General features: G+C 46.1%; 1 protein-coding gene across 2 annotated transcripts in view; it reads left to right on the top strand.

The window, feature by feature from the left end:
• Positions 1 to 22,773, top strand: part of notch1b (notch receptor 1b) — a 39,328-nt gene extending 16,555 nt beyond the window's left edge. The window contains exons 9-34 of one of the 2 annotated variants that reach the window (XM_084025876.1): positions 779 to 892; positions 3,928 to 4,041; positions 4,146 to 4,379; positions 4,467 to 4,577; positions 6,384 to 6,576; positions 6,664 to 6,809; positions 6,969 to 7,082; positions 7,825 to 7,944; positions 8,460 to 8,612; positions 8,695 to 8,923; positions 9,422 to 9,623; positions 9,962 to 10,115; positions 10,214 to 10,398; positions 11,431 to 11,563; positions 12,378 to 12,635; positions 13,184 to 13,296; positions 13,598 to 14,169; positions 14,250 to 14,684; positions 14,795 to 14,943; positions 16,640 to 16,853; positions 17,186 to 17,276; positions 17,574 to 17,736; positions 19,005 to 19,303; positions 19,694 to 19,841; positions 19,978 to 20,075; positions 20,188 to 22,773. In XM_084025876.1, coding sequence (XP_083882002.1) covers positions 779 to 892; positions 3,928 to 4,041; positions 4,146 to 4,379; positions 4,467 to 4,577; positions 6,384 to 6,576; positions 6,664 to 6,809; positions 6,969 to 7,082; positions 7,825 to 7,944; positions 8,460 to 8,612; positions 8,695 to 8,923; positions 9,422 to 9,623; positions 9,962 to 10,115; positions 10,214 to 10,398; positions 11,431 to 11,563; positions 12,378 to 12,635; positions 13,184 to 13,296; positions 13,598 to 14,169; positions 14,250 to 14,684; positions 14,795 to 14,943; positions 16,640 to 16,853; positions 17,186 to 17,276; positions 17,574 to 17,736; positions 19,005 to 19,303; positions 19,694 to 19,841; positions 19,978 to 20,075; positions 20,188 to 21,543 — 6,098 coding nt within the window. In that variant the 3' untranslated portion in view covers positions 21,544 to 22,773. Of the gene's footprint in view, positions 1 to 778; positions 893 to 3,927; positions 4,042 to 4,145; positions 4,380 to 4,466; positions 4,578 to 6,383; positions 6,577 to 6,663; positions 6,810 to 6,968; positions 7,083 to 7,824; positions 7,945 to 8,459; positions 8,613 to 8,694; positions 8,924 to 9,421; positions 9,624 to 9,961; positions 10,116 to 10,213; positions 10,399 to 11,430; positions 11,564 to 12,377; positions 12,636 to 13,183; positions 13,297 to 13,597; positions 14,170 to 14,249; positions 14,685 to 14,794; positions 14,944 to 16,639; positions 16,854 to 17,185; positions 17,277 to 17,570; positions 17,737 to 19,004; positions 19,304 to 19,693; positions 19,842 to 19,977; positions 20,076 to 20,187 lie in introns of both variants that reach the window. The other variant, XM_084025875.1, reaches the window with a different exon arrangement.
• The last annotated feature ends 326 nt before the right edge of the window (positions 22,774 to 23,099 follow it).

Genomic DNA, 23,099 nt, shown 5'->3' with positions numbered 1-23,099 from the left:
CAAAGCCTTTCAGACTGTCCTGATTATCACTCCTAGAATGTGTTATTGTTACCCTCAAATATACAGGAAATGTAACTTTTTAAACTATTTTTAACTGACAAGAGACTAGAGACTCATTCATATTTGCCAATTTCTGTAAATCAAGGCTTACAAACAAATCCTGTGGACCCACAATCATTTAAGACGTTTATAAAGAGAAAACAAACCTGTTCCTAACTTCTTAAGGGTGGAGAGGATTTGTTTTATATGATTTATTATTTCTAATCTTTGGGATCTCAAACGTTGGTCAGATAAAATTAGCCATCTGAAGGTGTCACTATGGGCTCCTTTCCTATTTTCTGACACTATACATTTCAATTTAAGAGATTTTTTACAGCATCATATTTGAAAAAAAAAAAAAAAGCCAACTACAAACATAAACCGCCAAATTCTGAACAGACAGATTATAAACTAACACCAATATTATTATTATTATTATTATTATTAATATAAATAACCATTGCATTTTGGAAAATAAAAAAATGGCTCCTTGGCCCCCTGTTTCCAGCACCCATGACTGTTGGTTGGACAAAACTAGCAATTTGATGACATCACATAAATTATTAAGGCCATTCTCCACTATGAATGAATAATTGCCTTAAAAATAATTGCAGTCTGACTAATATGTATATAGCCTCAGTGTATAATTGAAACACGTTATATAAACAGCAGTGTGAAAATGCCTCTCTCTGTCTAACCAATCCATCTCCCTCCTGGTCCTCCCTTGCTAATTGGCCAGGTTACGAAGGGGAGTTCTGCGAGATCGATACGGACGAGTGCGCCAACAGCCCCTGCCTGAACAACGGCAAGTGTATCGACAAGATCAACGCCTTCCACTGCCAGTGCCCCACAGGTGAGGCTGCCGTGCTGCTGCAGAGGAGGCGGAGGAAGGTGGGGGGAGGAGGCTTGGGGCCAGGGGGCACAGAGGTCGATCTCTCCCTCTCTACCTCTCTACCTTACTCCCTCTCTCTTTTTCACTCAAACACAAACACACACACACACACAAACACCTTTCTTTCTGGACGGGCACTAATCCCAGCCCTGAGGCAGGCTTACGCAGGCCCGGGTAGCCCAGAACCAACGCAGCAGTCGAGGAGGAGAGAGGGGGAAAAAATCTATAGGGAAAGGCTTGAGGAAGTTTCCACTTCTTAAACAAGTTTCTTATCTCTTTTAAAGTCTGATGAGTGAGCAGAAACTTGTGGAATCAAGACTTTTGATGGTGACAGGGAATAAGAGAGGTCTAATAATAACAGCTGGTACTATAAGATGACATGTGTGATGTTGAACTAGGTCGTCCTTTGGTCTATTTTGAGGGCAGCCAGTCGTGTCGCTTCAGCCCCCTTTTCACCAGAAACGCCATCGGAGTTACACTATTGGGTCAAGACGGATTGATGTTTTGTTCAGGGGTGAAGGAATGCAACTATTGAATCTCGGATCGAGAGAAGACAAGAAAGCTCCCTTAATGTGTGGTGTTTTTTTGTTTTGCATTCTTTCATCGGGATCATCGAGGTGGAAGTGATTTTTTTTTTTCTGTTCTTTCTTTTTCGGGGAGGAAAATAGAGAAGGTCTGAGCCGGGTGGATCAAAGGCGGCTTGGGTGGAGTGAGGCAGGATTCCTCCTGTTGAGAGGGAAAAAGAAAGGGAGAAAGAGAGACACCCCAACAAGGAAGCTTTAGAATTGATAGAGGGGGTACAAGAGTGAACACAGGAGCTTAACGCCTAAGAAAACTGTGCGACAGTGAGAGAGGGTTATGTGAGGAAGCGGCGCGAAGTGGCGGTGGTGGTGAAAGTGTTGTTTTGGAAGGGTAGATGGAGGGGTGGGGTGGGGGGTGGGGGGGGTGTTGAGAGGCACAAACCGTTATGCTGAAGCAGGAAGGGAGGGGTGAAGAAGGGGAAGGGTTTTTAACCGCCCTGCTTGAGATGTAAATTTGTCCCCGTTGCGAGCCAGGCCCGAGACGAGGGTCCCCTCTTATTATTTCTGTACATGGAATAGCCATGGAAACCCCACTGAGAGCCATTGAAATGCCTGATTCCATCAGTCTGGGGATAAATCCCTCTTTGGCTGCTGAGGTGTGTGTGTGTGTGTGTGTGTGTGTGTGTGTGTGTGTGTGTGTGTGTGTGTGTGTGTGTGTGTGTGTGTGTGTGTGTGTGTGTGTGTGCCCCTGAGCATGCTTACATTTCAACTTCAGCTTTTGTGTGTGGATGCATATGGGTGCGTCTAAAGGAATTCTTTCATGGGACACTGTAACTGAACTGTGAAGAAACGTAACTTTTGCACCACATCTTGGCAAAAAAACACTCGATTTATACCGCTGAGTTTTTTTTCCAGCTCCTTTTCCACTGCTGGAAACTGGCAGCATCGCTCACAAAAGAGACTGGTGTTGTTTTCCCCCGCTCGCTCTCCAAACTGCTGATCATCCACTTCTGTTTTTTTTTTTTGTAATATTATTGAAGTTTCTTCATAATGATCTTGGCTGTTTTGTTTATTGTCGATTGGGAAGTCTTTCTTTGGTTAGCATCGTTCGTTTCTGCGGCTCTGCTGGTTATCTCAGGCTGCATATTTCATAGTGAGATTTACTGTATGTCACGTAAAAAAGATGGAAAAATACTAAGAAATACTTAATAAAATGTTTATTGCTTATTAATATACACTTTGGTTAGAAAGTTGGGCTAAATGGGGCTCAGAGGAAGAGAAAGTAGATACAGTTCTTAGGATTATAATGGTTTAATAATGGTTAAAACATATTTTACTAACATAATAAAAACAGGCTTGCCAGGTTGTGAAAAATGCCTTTGACTAGTTCCACCGTTTGACCTTCTGGAAAAGGACTGCAGGACCATCGGGACCAAAATCCATGTTTTAATATTCTAGTAATCATTTATTAAGGATTAGGAACATTAGTAACTGCATGATTACCAAAGAGAACATTTTAAACAAGCCAAAGGGATTTTTCACATCCAAAATGTGTTTTATTAATATCTTCACCTTATTAGAAAGTGATACCAAATTTTTATTTTTAGCCACTTATGTACATATGTGTGTAAGTGAAAACGCACACATTTGCACGTCTCCACTGTTTACATTGCCGTAGTCAGTGAAGAGTTCAAGTCCACTGGGAGACATCAGCTCTCCGCCAGCCACACAAATATTTCCTCTCCGGATTAGCTTCGCCGGAGTCTGTCTTATTAGCTCAACCCACCTGTGCGTTCCTGCATCGGTGTGTCAACAAACAACATCCTACTAGTCCTCGGACTGTACCATCATGTGACAGAGGGGAGACGAGAGGAAAATATCTGAGATGAGAATAACTCCAGGAAAAAGAAAGGAGAAATGCCTGCTGGTTGATTTTGAATGACAAGGAGTTTGAATAGTGGAGGGTCAAAGGTCAAGCTGGTTCTCTTTAGAGGCGCGCAGGGAGTGGAGGGGGTGCAGCAGGAGGGGTGAAAGCAAGACAGGAGAATGCACATTGTGATGGAAAAGTTTTGGGGGACAAAGGAGGCAACGGGCTCCGTTTGGCGTTGCGTTGAGTAGACAGGCCCTCCATTGTCTCTCAACCCCTTGGTCAGGAGGCCTCGCAACTTTCATTCTTCCCTCGTTTCTCCCCCCCCGAATCGGTTCCCCCCACTCTCCCGTCTCCTTTTGGAGTCGTGCTGAAAAGCAGTGAAAGGGAAAATAGAGAATTTGTGGTGTTGCGCAGTTGTTAATTAACATGCAGATTTCTGATTCGTGGAGAGCTCTTGTAGTATGGCCTCGGGATTATGAGTGGGCCCAGTTTGTAATGGTGAGAACACATTAGCCGTGTCTGTACACACACACACACACACACACACACACACACTCCTTCATGCTCACATGCACACAGTAACGCTCCCCTTGTTGTTTCTCCAGGCTTCACTGGGAACCTTTGCCAGATAGACATCGACGAGTGTGCCAGCACGCCGTGCAAAAATGGCGCCAAGTGCACAGACGGTCCCAACAAGTATACCTGCGAATGCACCGAAGGTATACAACAAAAGCAGAAATAGAGATAAGATAGTTGAAATCCCCAAAAAAGCAATGAAATAAACAAGTGATACTGTGATAGTGAAAGAACTCTTATTTCCCAGGTTACTCTGGGATGCACTGTGAGACGGACATCAACGAGTGTTACTCTGACCCGTGCCACTACGGCGCCTGCATCGACGGCCTGGCCTCCTTCAGCTGCCACTGCAAACCGGGGTACACGGGCCGGCTGTGCGAGACCAACATCAACGAGTGTTTGAGTCAGCCGTGCAGGAACGGAGGCACCTGCCAGGACCGAGTGAACGCCTACATCTGCAGCTGCCCCAAGGGCACCACGGGTAAACACCGCACACACGCCAGCAGACATGCAAACGTCACTTTCTCCTGCAATGTGTAGGGATGCTGAAAGCAATTTTGGTCCTCAGGAATCAACTGTGAAATCAACATTGACGACTGCAAGAGCAATCCCTGTGACTATGGGACCTGCATCGACAAGATCAACGGCTACGAGTGCGCCTGCGAACCCGGCTACACAGGTAAGAGACCAGCAGCGAGAGAGACGGTCACGTTATTGCTCAGTGTTGAAACGTGGCTGTTTTATACACAGAGGACTCCGCTAAACCTCTTTATAATCTTCTCACTACAAAAAGCTCAAATGAAAGAGTAGGAACGTTTACTGCTGCCGAGGAGGGAGTGGGACGTTGGCAAGCTAATGCATATTTTGTTGCCAAGTGAAGTCGTTTGCTGCTTTTTCTTGTAGGATGTAGGAGTTTATCCGTGTTAGTGTGGTGGAGGTGACTCCAGGTGTGAAATTAACTTAAGATAAATGCGGCCGTCGTCTCAGGTGAAGGTGAAAGTCTTTCTGGTGCAGGATTGGAGCATCGAACGTATGGACTAAAGAGTGAGGGCTCTTCATAGGGGAGGGTGACAGACGGCGAGCGAGTCAGCACGCTCCTATGAGGCTCGACCGGTGTCACGTTCCAGCTCCGCCCTGTCCCCAACCTGCTGCTGTTAGGACACCGTGAGCTGCCCTCCCACACAAAGAGAGGACACACAGACTCTGGCGCACATGGTCACCTGGGATTGGAGTCGGAGAACAGATTCCCTTGAAAAGATTCCTGAAAGTTGAGCTTTTAAAAGCTTGGAAGCCGGTCCCTGCTTTAAAGCTAAATGGGCTGCCTTTATGTAATGCGTGGCACCAGGATGAATGGCGTCAACGCTTCAAGTGGCCGACAAAGGGGGGGACTTAAACCCCCTCATGTTTCTGTAAATTGATACATTCTCTGCACTGAGGTATAGACTTCATTGTGTCGTGGCTCTGTCTGTTGTGTATTTCAAATAAGACTTCACATAAAGTGACCTATTCTGCTCCTTCTTGGTGCCTACCTGTATGTTGAGGTTTACATGCTTTAATGCTCAAAACAGGCTTTATTTTTCCCATCAGGCTAGAGCTGTGCGATATTACGATATATATCGTAGTACGATATAAAAATGTCTACCGTAGAATATAACCCTCTGTCGTTTATATCGTAATTTTAACGTGTAGGCTACTTGTTTAGCACTGTTGCTACACGCATTTCCACTGCATGCGTCTCCGCTGCGTTGCGTCTCCGCCACGCCAGCGGAGCAGATACGTTTCACTTTAGTCTATGGGTCAATCCCCACCAGGTCCGCTGCGCTGTGTCTCCGCTGCGTCTCAGCTCCGGCAGTCCGCAGCTCTCCGCAACAAATATGGACTTCTATTTCAGGCGGATGCCAGACCACGGCGCAGCAATTCAGCACAGGGCAAATATAGCGAAACAGGAAGTTCGGTACATACTCAACAATAAAACGTTTCAAAATAAAACACTTGTGTTAATAAAACCACTTGACTACGTCAAAAAAAGTGCCATTAATTTGCCTTTCATTCACATGGTTATCAAAAATAGTGCTGAGATGTGATATATATATATATATATAATTCTAAGAAAAAATACTATATCGGGATATATATCGTTATCGGGATATAAAATTAGCTATATCGGGATATAAAATGTTGTCCATATCGCACAGCACTACATCAGGCTGTGCTGCAGCAGCTCTTCTCGTGCTCACTCTGAAACGCTGCGTTTGGCTCTTGCCCCTCCCTCCCAAAAAGCCCAGTCTGCACTGATTGGTCAACCGCTTAGTGTGTTTGTCAGAAATGTCCCGCCCCTTACCATAACCAGATAATGACCATCATGCAGTTGCTTGAATGCAACCACCAATTTGATTAATCTTCTCGTCAAACTTGCCGAAAAAGGCCAACTATTACTTTCCGACTCCTCCAGGAAACCAAACAAGCATCCTCGCCTTTCTTTCAGGTACCATGTGTAACATCAACATCGACGAGTGTGCCATCAACCCCTGCCACAATGGCGGCACCTGCATCGATGGCATCAACGGCTTCACTTGCGTGTGTCCGGAAGGTTACCACGACGTCACCTGCTTCTCCCAGGTCAACGAGTGCCTCAGCAACCCCTGCATCCACGGTCACTGTGAGGACAAGGTCAACGGGTGAGGGAGTCCACCAGGTCTAGTCTATGTCGAGTCTATGTTTAATGACTTATCACTGACATTTTCCCACGTTTTCCTCCTCGTCAGCTACAATTGCCTTTGTGATTCCGGCTGGAGCGGTAAAAACTGTGACATCAACAACAATGAGTGTGAATCCAACCCATGTATGAATGGAGGCACCTGCAAGGACATGACCAGCGGATACGTTTGCACCTGTCGCATGGGCTTTACCGGTCAGTACTGTGTGTGTGTGTGTGTGTGTGTGTGTGTGTGTGTGTGTGTGTGTGTGCTGATGTTTGGGCTTGTACCAGTGCTCATTTGTCATCCAAATCACCCCACTTGACTGTTGACCTTCAGCTCAAAGTGAATAATAATATATCGTGTAACCGCAGGGCCGAACTGCCAGACCAACATCAACGAGTGTGCCTCCAACCCGTGCCTCAACCAGGGGACGTGCATCGACGACGTCGCAGGCTACAAGTGCAACTGTATCCTGCCTTACACGGGTATGAAAATATTATTGAAGATATTTGATACGCCCATGTGTTGGCTTCGTGTTCTGGCATTTCCTTGCTGGATATGCCAGCAAGGCATATAGCATTCCCTTGTTATGTATGTAAGTTATTGGGCAAAGAGGGAAAAAACCTGCAGCGAATGAAATAACTGTCGAGTAAAGTTCAACAGCAAGACTTCCTCAGAGCTCAAAGACACCAGACCTTTGACCTCGGCTCATCTGTGACACACAAGCCGCCCTGCTTAGAGAGCTGGAAAATATTTCCATGTCATCCCACCTATTATTTGACAAAACAGATGATAGAATGATAGAATGATAGAAAGGTTAAGGGCACATTTTCTTGCACTTGTTGAGTCGTCTTTTCGGGGAAAAAAACCAAAGGCCTTCGTTTGTGCCGGGGTGGGAACGGGGTGCTTGACACATTTCCTGTTTGCCTGCTTCCTGTCTCACAGAACAGCAAATGGCTTCACAATTGCCGGAAACTGGAGCCGGCTTCCTGTACGAGCCGTGTGTTATGGAAAGAGATAGGGAAATGTCTCCGCAGGCCTCCAATACTGACAGAACCTGCTTAAAATCTTCTGATAGCACTGATTGAAAGATGATTCGTGTCCGTTTGGCTTGGGTTATCTCCAAGTTCATGACTCCTCCACGATATCGCACAGTGAAAATGTAACGTTGAACGCACTATGAGTGAAACTAATTTTAATTAAAGTGTGTTAAACTGTGCGTTACAGGAGAGAACTGTGAAACCTTGATGGCACCCTGCAGCTCCAAACCCTGCAAGCATGGAGGAGTGTGTCAGGAGTCAGAGGACTATCAGAGCTTCTCCTGCGTCTGTCCTGAAGGATGGCAAGGTAAACATTAATGTCTGCATATCTGTGTCCAACAGGACCTGTACTGGAAATGTTGTGCTATAAACTCCTAACAGAGAAATTATTTTAGAGGACAGATTTTGGATTACTTTTTTTTTTTTTTTTTTTTAAGGAATGAGATCTGAGTTTTGGTGTGCGACACACCCTTTTCTCTTTTTGTATTCTTTCACATTTTGCCTGACTGAATTCCTTTACTGTGCAGAGGATTTATACTTTTCTCAAAGACATTTATATCAAATAAAAAAGAAAATCACATTTATTTTTCACCGTACAACCTGGAGTGAAATTATGTGCGTAGCTCCAGAAAGAACCGAACAAATAGGACAAAAATAGAGTCGATTTCTACAGAATAAATGATTCTACAAAAGGAACGATAACACAATAGATGTTTTATCTACTGATTGTGTGTCTTACATGTGCTGTTAACCCTGCGTACTTGTTTTGCGCCACCGTTCAAAGACGAAGTGACTTTATCTACCTCTTTCCGCCCCTCCAAGGCCAAACATGCGAGGTGGACATCAAAGAGTGTGTGAAGAATCCCTGTCGCAACGGAGCGACCTGCCAGAACACTCTGGGCAGTTACCGCTGCGCCTGCAGACCGGGCTTCACCGGACGCAACTGCGACAGCAACATCGATGACTGCAAGCCCAGTGGGTCTCTCTCCATTCCCTTCTTGTGCTTTATTGATGTGCTGTAGACCCACTAAGCCTTCCATCGTCCCTCCTCCCACAGACCCCTGCAGCAACGGGGGCCTCTGCCAGGACGAGGTGGACGGCTTCCTGTGCACCTGCCTGGCCGGCTTTCGGGGCACAAAGTGCGAGGAGGACATCAACGAGTGCGAGAGCAACCCGTGTAAGAACGGCGCCAACTGCACCGACTGCGTCAACAGCTACACCTGTACCTGCCCGCCCGGCTTCAGCGGGATCCACTGTGAAAACAACACTCCCGACTGCACTGAGAGGTACGCGGCTCACCAGGTGTCATGGTTGTGTCACATGACAGCGTTTATGTGAAGGCATCAGACGGGCTGGTCCCTGTGGGTACTCTCAGAGCATCCCTTCAGGTTCACTTTCATCAGCTTCGTTAACGTAGACCCCATTTTCTGGTCCACCACTGCCCCCTCTGGTGGAGTGTTGACATACACCGGCTGACTTCAACCTCTCTTATGGAGCAGCTGTCCCATAAACAGGAGGTTCAGTAGCCTGTTCTCTGAATGAGCTTCTTACTGAGTTATTTATTAAAACGCCAACACTGTTTTCCCTCAACCTCATCAGTGCAGCTCCCAGGTGGGAGTTTAGATATGAAGGAGGGCATATCTGTTCTTATGTAACTTTCTTTGGACACATTAGATGTGAGGTTGCATCGGTTTGCTCTCTTCCTTTCGTCCTTAAAAAATAAGCTGCAGAAAAATACACCACAACTCATCGGCAACATCCTTATCCTTTTTATTCTTCTGCAGCTCCTGCTTCAATGGCGGCAGCTGCATGGACGGCATCAACACCTTCACGTGCTTGTGTCCGCCGGGCTTCACCGGGAGCTACTGCCAGCATGACATCAACGAGTGCGACTCCAAACCGTGCCTGAACGGCGGCACCTGCCAGGACAGCTACGGCACCTACAAGTGCACCTGCCCACAGGGTTACACCGGACTCAACTGTCAGGTAGGAGGACAGAGAGGGCCTTTAGCCTGTTAGCTGTTTGACATTTTACATCTGTCACTTCTCTTTATCAAGTGTTATCAAGTATTCCAGTAAACTTTGATTCTGTGGTTAAAGAATCAATGATGTCCAGGATGTAATGTTTTAAGATGTCTTGGATACTAAACGTACAGCTGTTCTTTCTATTGCCTGTGATTTCTATACTCTGTTATGTAGTTTAACACTGAAATACCATATCATCATTTTAACTCACTTCTTTTGACCCGGGAATGATCAAATCAACGTTTTCTGGGATATCTAAATTGGTCCAAGTAAATGACGCCGTGCGTTTGCACCTTCAGAACCTGGTCCGCTGGTGCGACTCGTCACCCTGTAAGAACGGGGGGACCTGCTGGCAGAGGGGAACCACCTACAGCTGCGAGTGTGAGACCGGCTGGACGGGACTTTACTGTGACGTCCCCAGTGTCTCCTGTGAGGTGGCAGCCAAGCAGAGAGGTAAGACGGGAGCTCCCCCTGTTTGGCCAAAGCTGTTCTTTTTGCATGTCGTGTCGGTGAAAATAAAAAAAGCCTGCCGTCTCGTCCTCTCTGCTCAGGAGTCGATGTTGCCCATCTGTGTCGTAACTCGGGTCAGTGTCTGGACGCGGGCAACGTCCACTACTGCCACTGCCAGGTCGGTTACACTGGAAGTTACTGTGAGGAGCAGGTGGACGAGTGCACCCCGAACCCCTGCCAGAACGGAGCCACCTGTACCGACTTTTTAGGTGGATACACCTGCAAGGTAAGAACACTACGCATCGAGTTGTTGGGAATTTAATTTAATATGCTTCTGTAATATGAATTCAGAAATCATGTCTGTCTCTATATGTCAGCCCTGTGATAGACTGGTTAACTGTCCAGGTGTTCCCTGCCTTCGCCCAATGTCAGCTGGCCGACCTTTTTAATACAGGATAGGTAGACGATGGATGGATGTCAGTTACATTGTGATCATTCAGGCTCCATCCTGTCAAAAATAGCATTGGCAGAAAAGTTATAATGCTATCATGCTGTGTTCAATTGTAATCATGTAAAATTAAGTTGGTTAGAATCCAGTTGTTTGAAGTCAACATTGAGACATTAATGTGCAATAGATGGGGAGGGAATGAATGAGCAAAGGCACAGTGTTGATGAAGGTAGGAACGATGTTTTGAACATAAAGGACTGAAGTCCCATCAGAGAGTCCTCGTTTTAATGAACTGACAATGTAAACCCACATAGGCAAGGCAATTCTATTTGTGTATTACCTTTCAATAACAGGGCAATTCAAATTGCTTTACATAAAACATTAAAAGCATTGGAGAAAAAAAAGCCAATAAAATAAAATACATTTTATTTTAGTTTGCTCCATTGAAAGAGGACCATATGTGAAAACACCTCAAACTAAACATAATTTAATGTTGTGACATAAAGTCTTAGTCTTAAATTTCACTCTACTTGGCATTTCAAGGTCTCATTCCATCATCAAACCTCATCAAATATTGTACTTTTTTTAAATCCGAGACCTCAGTTTTGTATCATGCGTTAAAAAGCCGTAGTGTACAGCAGGCATCCTCTCAGCCTCATCGAGAGACCTAGTTATAAATAGAAGGCGAACAGCTTGGTTATGTAAATCTCCTCTGGAATAAAGGATCTGCTGGCCTTGGCAGGATGGAGGCCAGAAAACAGCCAGGTAAACAAAAAACATCTATTTCATGTCAGACATTGATTAAAGTTTCCCCTCTCTCCTCCTCTGCCTTCCTCCTCCTCCTTCTTCTCCTTCTCCTCTCTCTCTCAGTGCATGCCAGGATACGTGGGGACCAACTGCTCCGACGAGATCAATGAATGTTTCTCCCAGCCGTGCCAGAACGGGGGCACCTGCATTGACCTGATCAATACCTACAAATGCTCCTGTCCCCGGGGAACCCAAGGTCAGCGGACCCCACGCACACTCCTCCACACCGCTCCTCCTCTCCATCCTCTCCTCCTCGTCTCCACGCTTCATTAATTAGGGCTTAACAGCAGCCGGCATGTCTGCAAAACTCCTCCTCCTGTCTTTCCTCTTCTCTACTTGTCAAATACGCCATTGATTTATTTTTAATCTCACACATGTCCTGTAGGTCAGCCCAAAGTGCCAGCGTTGGGTGTATCCCAAAAAAGCGAGACAGAGGAAACTTAGATGGGGTTTGAAATAAAATTCAGGGGAAATCTTTTTTTGGATTCATGGGTTTAAAGGCTCATAGTTTTATTTTTTTACACGTAATATATTCAAAAAAGCATCTAAACCTGTTATTCTTAATAATCAGTCCATTCCGGTGTCATGTCCGGCTTCTTCTCCTTTTCTATTTCTGTCTTTCATTTCTGGACATCTTGACCTTTTCTATCTTCGTTGAATTTCAAGCCAGAGAATAGTGTTCGATGCAAGAAGCCCTGAAACACTCCATTCAGATTTATTTTTTAACGGCACATTTCAAACGTGAGCTGACCAAAGTGCTTTACAAACAGGCAGAAAAAAGCAGGTCAACACCAAGAATGGGAAAAGATGTCAAAACACTTACCATAATCACTTGCACATTCGATTTCCCCACCATCACTTTCTATTTTCAATGTCTTACTGAAAAAATGTTTTTACAAGGAGCAGATCATTTTAAAGTACACCTTACTTGGATATTGATTTTTGCCCTTTTTCTTAACTATTGAAAACTGACATGACTCGTCCCTCCTCTCCTGCCATACCTGGCTCAGGTGTGCACTGTGAGATCAACATGGACGACTGCAACCCGTTCACCGACCCGGTCACCAACGAGCCCAAGTGTTTCAACAAAGGGAAGTGTGTGGATCGCGTGGGAGGCTACCACTGCAACTGCCCCGCGGGATACGTGGGGGAGCGCTGCGAGGGCGACGTCAACGAGTGCCTGTCCAACCCCTGCGACCCGCGGGGCACGCACAGCTGCATCCAGCTCACCAACAACTACCGCTGCGACTGTCGCACCGGGTACACAGGTAAACGGCCGGGCGGGGGGGACCGGTCAGCCGGTGTGTGTCGGCTCAAAGAGCGAGGGGGATGTTTGATATTGTGTGCTGCTGCAGATTCCCTACAGTAGATTTGGGCTTCTTTTAATCGTATTGTGGGACTACAATCATTAACATTTCTTTAAAGGATTTATCTTTGAAAATGATCAGTTGAGGTTTTCATTTATGAAAGGGCCTTTAAAATTAAATATTGAGCTCGTTAAGAATATAAGATAACAGGTATTTAGTCATTTTTCAAAATATACTCAGAACATTCTCAAGTCGAGCTTCTAAAATATGAGGATTTACTGCTTTTCTTCATCTTATGTGATAGTAGATTTCACTTCTTTTGGTTTTGAGCTGCAACAGCTTGAAAACTTTAACTGGTACATTTGACCATTTTCTCACGTTCAATTGATGAATTGATAATTAAAAAATAAATGTATAGTAAGTTGCTGCCTTAGACTGAAATCATGGTAGAAATCAAATGTGAGAATATTTTTGTAAGTGGTCTTAACATTCAATATGTCCGACTGTAGGTCAACGCTGTGACACGGTGTTTGATGGATGCAAAGGAAAACCGTGTCGCAATGGAGGGACCTGCGCTGTAGCTAGTAACACCCCACATGGCTTCATCTGCAAATGTCCTTCTGTGAGTACCGGCTGTACACACACATACACACACACACACACACACTCACACACACACACACACACACATGCACACACACACACACACACACACACACAGACACACACACACACACAGACACACACACACACATGCACACACACACACACATGCACACACACACACACACACACACACAGACACACACACACACACACACACACACACACACACACACTCACACATACTTGACTTACCTTAAGAGATTTGTTTCACTAGAAAAACAAATAAGGAGCTCTGCATATGTTTTGGTCTTGTCAAGGGCTTTACCGGCTCCACGTGTGAATATGACGCCCAGGCCTGTGGAACCCTCCACTGTCGCAATGGAGGCACCTGCATCTCCGGCCACAAGAGTCCCAAGTGTCTGTGCACCCCGTCGTTCACGGGGCCCGAGTGTCAGTACCCCACCGACAGCCCCTGCAACTCCAGCCCCTGCTACAACGGCGGCACGTGCGAATACACCTCCGAGGCGCCGTTCTACCACTGCGTCTGCCCCGCCAACTTCAACGGCCTCCGCTGCCACATCCTGGACTACAGCTTCACGGGAGGGTTCGGCCACGACATCCCGCCGCCCTCCGAGGTGGAGGTCACCTGCGACATCCAGCTGTGCGAGGAAGCCAAGCACAACAAATACTGCGACGTGCTCTGCAACAACCACGCGTGCGGCTGGGACAACGGCGACTGCTCGCTCAACTTCGACGACCCGTGGAAGAACTGCTCCGCCTCGCTGCAGTGCTGGCGGTACTTCAACGACGGGAAGTGCGATTCGCAGTGCGACAACGCCGGGTGTCTCTACGACGGGTTTGACTGCCAGAACCTGGAGGGGCAGTGCAAGTGAGTGGTGTTTGAAATTAGATTGGTTAAAATCATAATGAATGAAACCAAATGACCCTCATTGAACCTTTTCCCTCCAGTCCTCTGTATGACCAGTACTGCAAGGACCACTACGCCGACGGCCACTGCGACCAGGGCTGCAACAACGCCGAGTGCGAGTGGGACGGCTTGGACTGCGCCAACAACATGCCGGAGAAGCTCGCCATGGGCCAGCTGGTCCTGGTGGTCCACATCACCCCCGAGCAGCTCCTCAACAACTCCTTCGGCTTCCTGCGTGAGCTGAGCCGCGTCCTCCGCACCAACGTGGTGTTCAGGAAGGACGTCAAGGGCGAGACGATGGTGTACCCGTACTACGGGAACGAGCACGAGCTGAAGAAGTACAACGTCAAGCGCTCGGTGGACTCGTGGCCGGAGGTTCCTGACGAGGTGCTGAGCGTGATGAAGAGGAGCCTTTATGAGGCGACGGACGGGAGCGGGAGGACGAAGAGGGAGCTGGATCACTTGCAAATCAAAGGGTGAGGACTGATATTCAAACATGGTCCATTCTTTAATGACTGAATGATTCAGGGTGAAGGATTGTTTTCTAATGGATGATACTCAGTCTTTATGTTTCTTCCGTCTACAGTTCAGTCGTCCACTTGGAGGTGGACAACCGTCAGTGCTTCCAGCAGTCCACTGAGTGTTTCCAGAGCACCAACGATGCCGCAGCGTTCCTCGGGGCTTTGGCCTCCAGCGGCAAACTGGACGTTCCCTACACCATCGAAGCTGTTTATAGTAAGCACATCCCATACAAGTCTGTAGATCTTTGCACCTTTAGATTTTTGGATGCATTCTGCTGATGATTCCCAGCATCATCGTGGACGTCGGGTCATTTTGTGCTAATCTGCAAACACTATTAATAAGACATGAATGAACCGCATGGGTGACATATTCCTTCACTATGATGGTCCTTAATTTTGAGTCAGTTCCACGTCACTAGAGCACCAAACATTTATTTTTACTCTTGGTTAACATTTGCTTAAAACTGCAGTTCTGAGCTGTCAGGGGATTATGTTGCCATTTAAAAAAATAATAAAGATATTTATATATGTGCGTTTTTGAAGACTAGTATCGAGGCAGACTTATATTGTTGGTTTTGGTCTTCACTCATTTGTCGACAACCACAGACGTATCGAATGTCGCCAGCCTCGTCCTTTTCACTGCATCACCACGTACCAAAGAAACCGTGATACAAATGACATGTTCTCTCTGTGACAGTCGCACTACTCCAATAAGTTCCAACGGTCTGGTAATTGATCTCATGTGAGTGGAAACCAAACGCTGCCGGGAAAATGGTTGGAAAAATAAAGGCAAAAAAAACCCCAACTAAAACCGGAGGGAAAGGGTTTTGCATAATGATGGGTTGTACTGTAAGATAAACATGATCCACTGGTATGATCTTCTAAGGCCTCCCTCTCGTGTCCATGCATACGAGGACACGCGCTCCTTCCACGTCCACTCAAACTGAAAGCATCCGCCGCGCCCTCCGGTCGGGTCCTCACCCTACCGCTCTTTGATTGTGTATTTGTTATGCAGCGGTGAACAAATGCAATTGTGAATCTCATGGCCTAAACAATCAATCCTTCTCTCTGTGCGTAAATCCACTGGCTTCAGGCTCCAAAATGGTTAATTGCTGCAAATCAACTCATCCAACCCCCCTACTCACACAATGTAACTCTCTCTCTCTCTCTCTCTCTCTGTGTCCGTCTCCCTTCCCCTCAGAGACATGTACACATATACGTCCACAGATAACACACCCTCACATGCACGCACACACACTTCATCCGGCAGTGTGAGGGGCTGCTGCAACCTTCACCTCGCTGAATGTAATACCAGGACTTAATGCATCTCTAAGGGTTTAGGTTGGGGGAGTTTATCATTTCAAAATCGTTAGTGGAAAAAAAAGAGAAGGGGAAAAATTGATCGGGAGTGTGCTAGAAGTTGGGAGTCTTTGTTATCTCGAAAATCCTAATAAATCCTTCGTCTTTACAGCTTAAAGCGCGTGCAGTAATTTGAAGTTCATTAATCCCCCTCCTTTTTTTCTCTTAAAGAAGAAATGGTAAAGTTGTCTCTTGGTACCCTGGGTTGAAAAGGGAGAGAGGAGGTGTTGCTTTTTTTCCTCCCTCATTTTTTTCTTTTTTTATCACGCCCCATCCCTTTTTTTCCTTTTTTGATGAAAAGTGGTTAGCAATTCTGATTATTTCTGAATAGATAGTAGAAGCTAGCTTTACAAACGGTGAGGATCGTCAGTCGGTTTCTGGCGCTCGCTGCTGGTCGCGGCGTGTTTTGGAGTGGGATCGGCTGGGGCGAAGAAGAGCCGGACTAGCTCTGCTCGAACACTGAGGCGGATCCCGGGTGTCCCGGTCTGTCCTCCGTCGGTCCACGTCGGTTCCTCGTCCCGTCTTGACCATGCTGTCCCTTTTCCTACCAGGCGGTGTGGGCCCCCAGTCCTCACAGGACCTCTACCCAATCTACCTGGTCCTGGGCGGTGTAGGGATGCTGGCCTTCCTCGGAGTGGGAATGGTGGCTGCCCGAAAGCGCCGCCATGAGCACGGGCGCCTCTGGCTCCCCGAGGGCTTCAAGACCACAGAGACCAGCAAGAAGAAGAGACGTGAGCCTGTCGGAGAGGATTCGGTGGGATTAAAGTAAGTTTCCGTTTATTCACCAGCGGCGCTCGCCGTCATCGGGCACCTGTTTCTTTGCAGGTCAGACGAAGTGCTACTTCTGATGGTCAAAAATGTCCGTAACTGGTTATCAGTCAAATTTAGGAAAGGGGGGTTTTGCCTGGATCATTAATGATAATGATATAGCAGGTTTAGGTGCACATTAATTGACTTGTTGGGGCAGAGGGGTGGGGTATGGGTTTAATCAATGCTTTTGTTTTTCGGCATTGCTGCACCATTAATGGTGAGTGCCTCGGACGAGATGGAAGCAGCAGAGAATGTGGATTTTTACTGGGTTTTCTGCTTCATCACAGGCCACTGAAAAACGCCTCAGACATTTCACTCATGGATGACACCCACAATGAATGGGGAGAAGACGAGCCTTCGGATGCAAAACGCTTCAGGGTAAGCAAACTGTTAAAATTTACACACCAAAAGAGCTTTTAAGGATTTTGGATTTTCTTTCTTTTTTTACTTTTTTTTTTTTTTTTTTACAACTAGAGCAACAATTTCTTACAAAAAAGAAAATATCTTTGAATTTTAAAATTCCTTAAATGGAATTTGAAAAAGCATTTTAACATTATCTGAAGACTGAATTATATTATTATTGATGTAAAAATGTTAAATGATAAAGTTTAAAATGTAAAAACATGTTTGTAATTGAATTTGACTGGGACCCGCTTGCTGTCCGTCTTCTAGCAGTTTGACGAGCAGGCTATCCTGGAGGCAGACGACCAGACGGACCACCGCCAGTGGACGCAGCAGCACCTGGACGCTGCTGACCTGCGCATCCCCTCCATTGCTCCCACACCCCCTCAGGGCGAGATTGAGAATGACTGCATGGATGTCAATGTCCGGGGACCAGGTGGGTGACTGGACTATTAACTAAATCGTAGGTCGTTCTGCGTGTGTTGACAACGGATGTGGACCTAATTATGGTTCATTTTCAAGATGGTGCATCATTTCCAATATTTTATTAGAGATAAAATATAATTTCTTACTATGTCAGAATATATGGAATCAGTTTCCGGAAGTAATTCCAATCTGTTCAGGACGGTTTAAAGATATAGATTAAAATAATTGATTTCTGTTACATAAAATGTGAACATTTTTCTTATTGTTGCTTTTTTTGCTTGTTTCCTCTCGAGAACTAAAATAAATACTTAAATTGAATCTATTTGAAAAAGAGAAACTTCTCTTTTGTAGAACAGCTCACGACGTAGTATGTGCACAGTAAGGTCATAACTAGTGTTGGTGTGTCACAAGCTTAAAAAGCAGCCGGCTCATAACTTTTTAAATGAACGGTGTGTGTGTGTGTGTGTGTGTGTGTGTGTGTGTGTGTGTGTGTGTGTGCGTGTGTCTGGATTGATTCATGCCTTTTCTGAGCAAACGTTTCACATTTCTGGTGTGTGTGTGTGTGTGTGTGTGTGTGTGTGTAATAGCGCATGTAGGAGTAGCTAAAGCCCCATGTCCTCAGGGTAAAGGATCTTCTTCAAAGCAGCCGGCTGGAAGCCAGGCGCCTGGGGGAAAACACTGATTCCTGATCAGATTAATCATTTGACCAGTTATGGGCCTCTGTTTTTTTTTTCTATTCCACATTACAAAAACCAATGAGGGCATCAAATGCAAAAGCCCAATTTTGTAGTAAATGCCAAATTCCCTGAAGACACGCTATGAAAAATCAAAGTAACAGGGTTAACAACTTGAGAGCACACTTTTCCCCCCGTTGTGGATCGATGCACTTGAATCGACCAAATCTGCGAGATCTGGGGCTTGCTATCCTTTTGAAGAGGAGAAAACCTATTCAAGTCGACTGACTGAGCTGCCTCTCCCAGTTAGATATATTAATGCTTCGTTTTTGCAGCAGCCTAGCTTTAGCGAGCCCCGGCCTCTATCCCCCCAGCTTCGCTTTCCTTCTGAAGCGTCTCCTGTGCCGGGGCCTTGATCAGAATCCATTATCGAAAGGAGAGAGCCGTGATGATTCAACCCAGGCAGAAGTGTCAAATCCACCTTCGATTTGTTTGTTGCTTTGTTTTGATCCGCCTGCTGCTTTGAAGTCCGGGCTCCGGTAGCAGCGACCTGTGCTGACCACGCAGGGCCTGCTCTCATATCCCCCTCTCCGTCTCTGTCCAGATGGATTCACGCCGCTGATGATCGCGTCCTGCAGCGGGGGAGGTCTGGAAACGGTCAACAGCGAGGAAGAGGAGGATGCTTCTGCCAACGTGATCAATGACTTCATCTACCAGGGGGCCAACCTTCACAACCAGACCGACCGCACGGGTGAAACCGCTCTTCACCTGGCCGCTCGCTACGCCCGCTCGGACGCCGCCAAACGCCTGCTGGAGGCCAGCGCCGACGCCAACGTCCAGGACAACATGGGCAGGACGCCTCTGCATGCTGCCGTGGCAGCTGATGCCCAGGGGGTCTTCCAGGTGGGATGTCATGCCAGATGGATTTCCTAATTATTTCCCTAGGTGGTATAGTTAATAAGTATGAAGTAAAAACATTTTTTTTAGATTTAACATTCAGTCATTCCAGCTTCTCAAATGTGTGGATTTTCTACTTTTCTTTGTTTTTATTATTTATATTTATAGAAAAAAATCTGTTAAGCAGACAAAACAAGCTATTTGAAGATATCACCGTGTACTCGGGGGAATTGTCATATTTTACCAGCGTTTCCAATCACTTAAAATTACTCATAAACTTAATTGCACATTTATTAGAATGTTTGAATCAGCTCTTTGAAGTTTTGGAGAAATTTAAATTATGACAGTGGATTCATGTTTACCTCAAATGGAGTAAACTGTTTAATGTCTTTATAGATTCTGATAAGGAACCGAGCCACAGACTTGGATGCCCGCATGCATGACGGCACTACACCCCTGATCTTGGCTGCCAGGCTGGCGGTGGAGGGCATGGTGGAGGAGCTGATAAACTGCCACGCTGACGTCAATGCTATCGATGATTTCGGTAACGTTTGTCTCTTTTATGCCACTTATGAGCCTAAAAATCAATGCAAGTTAGCGTCAAACACATTAAATGGTTTTAAAAAGTCTCAAATGAATCGAAACAAAACTTGATCTAATAACCTTCTTTGTCTCTGCAGGTAAATCAGCCCTACATTGGGCCGCAGCAGTAAATAACGTGGAGGCTGCGATTGTCCTTCTGAAGAACAGCGCCAACAAGGACATGCAAAACAACAAGGTATAAAAAGCAAGCCGTCTCTTCCTGCTCTGTAGAACAATAGTGGAACATCTTTCGGTCTTCGGTCGTCTCTGAATCTCTGATGGTGTTTTCTCCTTTGTGTCTGCCTCAGGAGGAAACCCCCCTGTTCTTGGCTGCCAGGGAAGGAAGCTACGAGACCGCCAAGGTCTTGCTGGACCACTTTGCCAACAGAGAAATAACCGACCACATGGACCGGCTACCCAGAGACATTGCACAGGAGAGAATGCATCACGACATCGTGCGGCTGATGGACGATTACAACCTGGTACGGAGTCCTCACATGCATGGGGGGTCACTCGGCACCACGTTGTCCCCCCCGCTCTGCTCGCCCAGCGGCTACCTGGGCGGCATGAAGCAGCCGCAGCCTCAAGGCCACGGCAAAAAGGCACGCAAGCCCAGCGCCAAGGGCATCGGCTGCAAGGAGGGCAAAGACACGAAGGTGAAGAAGAAGAACTCGCAGGATGGGAAGTCTGGGAACCTCCTGGACGGCTCGGGTGTGCTGTCACCGGTGGACTCGCTGGAGTCTCCACACGGCTACGTCTCCGACGTGGCCTCACCGCCAATGATGACCTCGCCGTTCCAGCAGTCGCCTGTATCCCTGAACCACCTGCAGGGTATGTCTGACCCACACCTATCCGTCAACCACATGGTGATGCCGAACAAGCAGGAGCTGGCTCGGATGCAGTTCGACCCGCTGCCACCCCGTCTCACCCATCTGCCCGTGTCTGGCTCCGGAGGCCAGGGCACCATAAACGGCCAGTGTGATTGGCTGTCCAGGATGCACGGCAGCATCAGCCAGCCGGGCCAGTTTAACCCCATGAGAGGAGGTCCCGGTAGTCAGGGAGGTCTGCACCCGGGAGGGCAGCACGGGATAATGACCGCCCTCCACAACGGCCACCCGAACGCCAGCTTGTCTCAGATGATGACCTACCAGGGGATCCAGAGCACCAGACTGGGTCCACAGCCCCACATCATGCAGCAGCAGATTCAGCAAATGCAGAACCTGCAGCAGCTGCAGCAGCAACAGCAGCAACAGAGCATCCAGCTGCAGCACCAGAACTCTAACACCACCAACAGCCAGAACTTCATCGGCGGGGAGCTCAGTTCCCCGGAGCTCCAGCAGGGCACTGGCAACTCCAGCATGCCCATCCACACCATCCTGCCGCAGGAGACCCAGATTATGCCCTCCTCCATCAGTCAGTCAATGCCCAGCACCCAGTTCCTCACCCCACCCTCCCAGCACAGCTATTCAGGCCCCATGGACAACACCCCGAACCATCAGGTCCAGGTGCCTGACCACCCCTTTCTGACCCCCTCCCCCGGCTCCCCCGATCAGTGGTCCAGTTCATCTCCTCATTCCAACATGTCTGACTGGTCAGAGGGCATTTCAAGTCCACCGACAAGCATGCAGTCTCAGATTGGACATCTACCTGAACAGTTCAAATAAAAAGCTTGTATCTTTACGCCCAGATGAGCTGCTGTATATTTTTTTATAAAAAAGGCACTCTTTGTGGAAAAAAAAAAGAAAGAAAAAGGGCAAAGCTGTTAATGTGATTTAATAGGACATTTTTATATGCTTTTATACTAACAGCAACACCTGTGTTTCATCCATTCTTTTTATTTATTAATGCCTTATTTATACACATTGCCTGCTTACAGAAATTTGGGGGATCCATGGTGCTGGGTCAAACGGAGAACAGAGGAAGTCCTTTAGAGAGACTCTTTTCTTTTAGCATTTCTTTTCTGCAGTGAAGCCGCAGCATACACACTGGGTATTTATTTCCTTCAGGACTTTTAGTCTTTGCCTTTTTTCATATGATTTCTCAATCTTTGTTTATATTTTGTTAATTGTTTTTTTTTTTGTATAATCTTGTTTATAAATAAACGTGATTATGGGGCATTTTATATAGCACATTTTAAGTTTCAGTGTTATTTCAATTTGTGTGGGATATATTCCAGTCAGTCGACGATATACAAGTTGTGAATGTTAACAGAACACGTGTCCTGTAGTTCACACACAGGTCCTGTATGTTTTCACAATTTTCCCTTTTTTAAATATCATGTGATTCTTAGTTACGCTCTGCAGCTGTGTACATTTCTTGAATGGGTGGAACGTCCTGATGTTGTGCCTCTAGATTTGAATGCATTCATACGTGGAGATGTGGTGGAGATGTGATATGTTGTACAGTGTACAGCCATCTTGGAGAATGGCAGTTAAGACAGGTTTGAGAACTGGCCCGTTGGCCACAGCGTATTGTCCAGAGGGAAAAGGAAACTTAATTTTCCCCTCTCCCTCCTATTAGTTTGAGCCTATGGCTGTGTTGTTTCTTTTGTAAATATGATATGCATTTCCCTTGAAAGCAAGATTTTGTTTAAGAAATCTGATGTCTTAAGCATGCGATTTTTGATAGGTCTCGCACCAGTCAACAGCCTCTAAAATGTCAAACAGAACAGAATATATATTTTGTATTTTACTGTCCCTTATGCATAAATAAATTTGAACTATATACAAATAGATACAATATATTATTAGGAGACATTTTTCTCATAAAATGGAAAAATACATAAATATTGAGGTTTTATAAATTCATATTTATTTACTGTTCTGTAACATAAAAATCCACTGAGGCAGTCATTTGTGCAAATTTTTAAATGTTTTTGTTACACTTTGGTTAAATGGAATAATTGTTGGCTAAGTTCTCATTTGTCTCCACTTCAGTACTTTGTGAGACACTCCCTGGTATAGTTTGCAAAATGTTATAATTTAAAAAAACATTAGGTTGTAGTGAGATTGTAATATCTGCAATATGTTTCCTTCCTCTTATACAGATATAATTTGCAAGAAATGTATTTCTCCTTTTCTTTTTAATCTGTAAAAAATGTTTCTTGTTATAATAAAGGGCACTTGTGTGTCTCAACGTTATTTGGACTGTCTTTTCTTTTTTTAAATACTTTAAAAGATCACTAAAGATACACAGTATAAATGATGTGCCTCCGGTAGCT

This window comes from Eutrigla gurnardus (assembly GCF_963514095.1).
Source record: "Eutrigla gurnardus genome assembly, chromosome: 13".
Classification (NCBI taxonomy): Eukaryota; Metazoa; Chordata; class Actinopteri; order Perciformes; family Triglidae; genus Eutrigla; species Eutrigla gurnardus.
Note: the sequence above shows the minus strand (reverse complement) of the source record. Positions and strands in the feature narration are given on the sequence as shown.